The 6,656-nt window shown below is 33.2% G+C and overlaps 1 protein-coding gene across 2 annotated transcripts; it reads right to left on the reverse strand.

The window, feature by feature from the left end:
- Positions 1-600: 600 nt before the first annotated feature.
- LOC110427450 (glyoxylase I 4-like) lies at positions 601-2,471 on the reverse strand. Of its 2 annotated transcripts, XM_021442982.2 has the most exons (4): positions 2,100-2,471; positions 1,876-1,981; positions 1,024-1,099; positions 601-927 (listed from the first exon to the last, which is right to left on the reverse strand). In XM_021442982.2, the coding sequence occupies exons 1-4, from the start codon at positions 2,252-2,254 to the stop codon at positions 848-850; spliced, it is 417 nt and encodes a 138-aa protein (XP_021298657.1). In that variant the 5' UTR covers positions 2,255-2,471; the 3' UTR covers positions 601-847. The 2 variants fall into 2 exon arrangements, with proteins under 2 accessions (XP_021298657.1, XP_021298656.1); XM_021442981.2 differs by having other exon boundaries at positions 601-1,099.
- Between the last annotated feature and the right edge of the window lie 4,185 nt (positions 2,472-6,656).

Raw genomic sequence — 6,656 nt, forward strand, 5'->3', positions numbered from 1 at the left:
TTTAGAAGAAATTCAAGTACTTGAAATCATTGAAAATGAAAAGATTTCAATAAATTATGGCATAACAGTAAAAAATAGAATCAGAATAAAATAAACATCGATAATATTTTTACATATAATGTAATGCTCAATATTATAAAAAAAAATAAAGATGTTGCATTTACATAATGAATCTCTGAGTCTCAATCCAGCAAACTAGCCATACCACATCAAGTAGCTTGAGCCTCAACCACATATAATGTGCTCGACTAGATCTTATAGTTGCAACACTTTCTCGTGGTTGTGTCTGAGTTCCTAGATGATGTTTATGTAAATTAAAGTGGTCACCATTTGATCTTTAACTTTGCACATTCAAAGCAGAATGTCCTGCAAGCTTGAATAGATAAGTAGAGAATATTTCATTTAGTAAATAAATTTAAAATACCAAAAGTTCCGTCTCACTCCAAATGCCATGATTTCCCCCTAATTATTGTTTGCACCATGTATCAATCAAAACTAGTTCCAAGTGGTGCATTAAAGTTGTATACTTTGATACCCCAAATCATCCACAACAAGAAGGGACCATTTATAAATACTATAATCTAAACAAGTTAGAAAAGCTTTCGAGAATATTCCATTTTTAATTAATTAAAATAAGCTCATAAAATGATCACTTCCCTTGGGATTACATCTGCCTTGTCTTTATTACAGAATTTAAAAGAAAACCTACTAAACCAAGTGAAGAAAAAAAAACTACTCAAGCGTAGAGTACTTAGACAAAAGAAAAAGACGCAAAAACAAAGCAGATTGGGGTGCTTTTTCTCATGATTTCGACTAAAATACACCTAAACCAAATGACTGCTGGTCTTTACTGCTGGACCACTTGCTGTATCTGCTGATGCTGCAGCATTTGCAGATTGAGTCGAGAGCATGATCGAACCATCTCACCTGCCAGTGGGATCACGGGTAGGTTATCACAGTTGCATATCTCAATCATGAACCCATCTGGGTCATGGAAGAACAGTTGTTCAACATAGATCCCACCTTCTTCCACCATTGCCCGAACGTACTCCAGTTCCATCTCCTTCAGCTTCTTCTCCACTGCCGCCATGCTCTCACACTACACATGGCAAACCCAATTAATAGGTTAGTTTAACTTAGTTACAAATTCAAAGCTACTAGGATTCCTTATCAATTTATAATTAATTCATCTCGTCATCAATTCTATCACCATAATAACAAATTAATAGAGGAACGGACCCATATAGCATACAATGAACCTTTCAAGTGTTACTAATTATGCAATTCTTTTCTACCCTACAAATTAATAATCCAACATGATTACTTTATGAAAGAAAAAGGTAAGTAGGTGAGCGGTTTTAAAATAAGAAAGGATAAAAAAGATATACATGGTACATCTTGATTTCTTTGACTAATTGCTGCATCAGAATTCAACTCCTTTGAAGTTACCTTCGGATAACTAAATGTGAAATTGGGTAAATCCCCTAGGATTATCATCCCACTTCAGAGTATGCTTTTGACTAAACCTCCAAAAGTTTTTACAACTGAGACAGAGCACTGTCGTATACCTAGCCTCTATATTATTTTCCAGAACAGCAGGATGCCTTCCTTTTCACGGGACTGGCGAATGTTGTCATGCATACGCCCAAGTCTGGCTCTCAACCAAATAAACCTTAAAAATTTTCTGTTTCGATCTTCAGTTTTTAAAAAGAGATCTTGTTCTCCTTTTATATTAAATCAAAAGATGCATGAATCCAAACAACATGATGTCAAGAAAGGTCTATTGTCTCATTCTTAAATGAAAACCTTAACAACCCAAAGAGTGGAAGGAAACACAAATCCAAATTAGAGAATAAAGAGAAAGAAAGAATTAACCTGGAAAGAAATGTGGTTGTCCTTGGGATTGATTTTCTTTTTCTTTGGCATGTTATCTGGATCCTCAGATTGCAGAAGATGAATCCCAATCCCATACCCAAACAACCTGCATAACCAAATATTCCCATAAACATAGTCATAACCAGAAAAATAAAAATCAACCCAAGAGTTCTTGTGCTGCTTTTCATCAATATGTCCCCGAGAAGAGGATCAGTTTTCATTACCAAGCGCCATTGAAGTCAAATGATCCAGGCCTCCTGATTGGGACAAAACCAAGAATATTCTGATAGAAATTGATGGATTCCTCAACTGATCTACACACGAGGGAGACATGGTTCAAAGATTTAAGGTGAAGAGGGTTTTCCACACTTTCCTTCATCTTTTTTTTTCCTTTTTTCACGAGAAAAAATTTGTTTCAACCAATCCGAAAGACAAACAAACCACTGAAGAGCCGGCAAAGGTTTCTTGAGAAAATATAAATGAAAAAGAAAAAAAGAAAACAGACGGATGTGAGAAACACAACTTATTAGCAAAACCAAATAAACAAGAAAGAAGGAAACGGAGGAGAGAAAGTCACGGCACTTCGCCAGGAGAAGCAAAAGAAATGGGCTTATGTATATAGGCAGAGGGAGGTATTAGAGGGGAATCTCTTCATGCAGAGCCACGTGTCCACTAATATGGATTACTGTGACACGAATACACCACGTGCTGACTAGGATTACCACCAAGAACCAGCAAAAAGTTCTGGTCACAGACACGTAAGCAGTTGAATTTTTTATGGCTTGTTGTCGGGTTGTGTGGGTAATTTTTTAACTGTCTTTTCTACGACAAATAGATTGATGTGACCATTTTTTGTAGAGGAAAAAAAATTAGAGGGACAGAGAGGGAGACAGGTTTCTAGAGGTTTCATATGTATATGAATATGGTCAATGACAATGATATGATATTCATGAGTTTGTGACTAGGTTTTATGCTTTTCTTCATGTTTCTAAGTAGTGAAGATCCATTGTTGTTAGTCACGGGAATTGCCAATAAGATAGCTGAGTTAGCAGCAAGTCAATACAAGATTTGTGTCTACACAATGGGAGTCTTCAAAATAGTTCTTTTAATTAGACTCAAAAGCCACAAGTAAAATTGAGCTTAAATTTGAAATAATAGTGATATTATAACTTGGAATTTAACTTGGGAAAGGATCATGTAGGATTTGTATGGTCACAGGGTCTGCCACTAACAAGCTGGCAGACAACCTATTAGGATTTTGAAGTCGGTTACCAGTTGGATTGTTACATGCATCCTGCTCGATGATTTTGCCCTTTTTTTTTTCAAATTATGTAATTAGTTTCTTTATTTTGTTAAAGTAATAAATTTAATTATTATACAATACTTTTAAAAAATTAAGTTTTTATACTTTTCAAAACTTAATAATATATCAATCTAATCGTTAATAGGGATAAGAATTTCGTTTTTGTTATGAATATAAGTAATAATGTCCATTGCACTCTTCAACCTGTTAAATCTCTTTCATATCCAATATGCTTATTATATAAGTATATTCTAATCTATTAAGTTCATTCAGTGTATCTATATTCTTATCTACTAAGTTCATCTTCTCTTTTTGTATTCATTCTCTCATTTATATTTATCTAAATTCATTCCCCCTCCATCTATAGAAGTATATAGATAGAAACATTGTAGTTGATAATATACACACTTAAATAAGAAATGCAATAGAAAATCTTCTTACTTTATTAATATTTTTCACTCAAATAATGTTCTTTAAAATTATTTAACAAAAATCTTTAAGTTATTGATCACTATCAAAAACTGCTATTCATTATGTGTAAATTACAAAAATGCTACTCAGCGATAAAGTAGTGCCACTTTAATATTACATTATCATCTAAAATCTATGTTAGTGAATGATAAAATGGCCATGTCAATATAATTATTACATTATTTTTGAATGTTACGTCATTATTATCATGTCATCATATTTAATATCATATTAATAAGAATATGCTATATTATTACAAATACCATAACAGTAAAAATAATGTAAAATTTTTAACATTGATTGTACTGATATTATCAATTTTGAAAAGTATATAAATTTAATTTTTACAAATTATTGTATAGAGATTAAAATTATTATTTTGATAAACGTATAGGGACTAATTACATAATTTGACAATTCAATTATCTTTCATTGTCCTTTTTTTTCCTTGATCCACTTTCTTCTTCTAAATTTGTTTGTATACATGTTGATGTAATAAAGCAAAGTGTCCCCCTCTAACATAGAGTGGAGGAAAGAAACGGGCACTATTGATTTCGATTGACAAAGAATCCACCAAGAGCTATAAAATCTTCACCACCCATTCTTCCTTTTTTTTTTTATTTTTTAAGTACTCATTGTTGGAGGCTTGGACAAAGAGGAAGGGAGTTTATCTTTTAAAGTTGAAGAGTGTGATCCAAGAGATAATTGCCATTTACTTAAAAGCATTGGCCAAAGCATGTGCTTTCAAGAGAGAGACTGTAATCAAAGTATAGCTATTACGAACAAGTGACAGATTGCTTTCACTAACAAAGCTTGCCTTGTCTTAAACTTTCTTGTAGAAAGAAAAATAGTCAGCTTCTTTGCAATTTGCAATAAAGTGATTGAAAAGAACATCCCAAAAAAAAAAAGAGAGGCAATGGTCATAAAATTGAAGGGGAGAGTTAGTAAAAGTGAAACTGATTGTGGCCGACCATAATGTGCTAATTAATATTGATAATTCTATATAAAACCAAACTTTAAAATGTGACTAATTAATGATTGGTTTTAGGCTAAAAAAATAATCATTAACACTAGACAGGTAGACTGAAAACGACCAATTGCGCTAGCTTTCAAGAAATGAAATAATTGCTGAGCCTAGAAGACATCTGTCCGGAAGAAAATGTCAGAATTGACAAGAGAATGGAAATGAAATAAAAAGAGAAGACAAAAAAAAATGGAAAAACTTGCTAGACATAATCTAGTTATTGGATCAATGTCCCAACTCTCAATGACAACTGATCGAGCAGCTTTCACATTATATGCATATTTCACGATTCATGCTCACTATTAGAGATGATTTTGCAAATATATTTGTCACGATCCAAATTCGAGGATCGTGACCGGTGTATGAATTTGGTAGGTGAAGTTTGTGAGTTTCGAGTAAGTCTCATAATTATTAATAAATCTAATCATGAAATATAAATTTAAAGGTTTATATAACCATCACATGTTCATTTTGTAACATACCTGCCAAGTACATAAACATTGCCTCTTAGTACAAATATTATAACAAGGTTTGACAATAATCGCAAGCCATACACTGGCTATTGTAATGGGTCGGTCCGATATGACATACTAGACAAAATATACGGCAACACAATACTTACACAAATCCCAAGTATAATGTAGTTGGGGAACCAAAATTGCAAGCAAGAAATATCACAAACTCAGACTCAGCAGAGTGAAACTTGTCAGATGGAGAATGCCTACCAAATGCCAAAATTATCAGTCTAGAGACAACACTAGCCATGCAAATCTCATAGCCTATTTATCTACACAAGGTAACAATGATTAGAATGAGTCATCTAATACTCAATGAGTGGGAGCTAAACGAAAGCATAATAAAATGTGTAGAGACATAAAACAAATCATAAGGCAAGCATAATTATTTGCCAAGCATCTTCAATAGATAAAGTTTGCGAGAGTCATTCTAATGTTCCCACACCTATCTCATCGATCTAAGTCTTGCCATGGATTCTCTGCAAATGACAATTCCACTATTATAATCAATTCAAATTTATATCTCCATAAACGATGCATATCATGGTAAGGCTTACCTGGAAAGTTGTTGTCAAAGCTAAGTTCCATCGACAACTTGTTGTTTGCCAGTGACCCTTATCCAAATCAAACTTATTTTGCTCATCTCTAAACTTTCGAAGATTTAAAGTTCGCTCATATCACATGGACATATCAACAATCACATTTTCAATTCATATAACATGTTACTCACCCAAATCAGCTGATCATATTCAAAGCATAATCAATGAGTCATTCCCCCTTAGACATAGTCAAATTAATGTACGGTGACTAGTCAAAGGAAAGTCCAATCACACTCAATGCTGAAGCAACCAATAGAGATTCAAATCAAGCAAGGTAGCAACTAGCAGAGGTTCAAATCATGCACTGTGCCCAAATAACTGGTAAAGAGTCAAATCACACTTAATGTTAAAACACGGACAGAGAATTAAATCACCGTTACAAGGATAGGATACCACTTAACCTCATGCAAATCTACATTTGGAATTTCCTCTTGAATGGAACACATAATTGGTTTCTAGGCTATCATGCCTTAAACACCTCATATATCATATTTCACATTAAAGGATCATAACTAAATGAGCCTCGCATGCTTTGTTAATTCAACATCGAATTCTATATAACACTACTCATCAAACACATTAGCACAATGCCTTTCAAATCAACTATTCATCATAATAAGCTCCTCCCACAAATATCACATAATTCCACGTAGTAAGCTCAATAAACATTAATGCTATGCAATAGTTATTTCATTGGTCACATAATCACAAGCAACAAACCTTATGACTAGGGGTACAAGGAATAAACAAAATATATACGTTACCATGTGGCCAATAATATAACACATAAATAAGTTAATAGCTCATTTTCCTAAGCATAACTATCTAGGCATTAATTCACCCAATCAACTACCATGGCAGCGCATTAA

This window comes from Theobroma umbraticum, unplaced genomic scaffold (genome assembly GCF_002168275.2).
Source record: "Theobroma umbraticum cultivar Fairchild unplaced genomic scaffold, ASM216827v3 scaffold_34.0, whole genome shotgun sequence".
Lineage (NCBI taxonomy): Eukaryota > Viridiplantae > Streptophyta > Magnoliopsida > Malvales > Malvaceae > Theobroma > Theobroma umbraticum.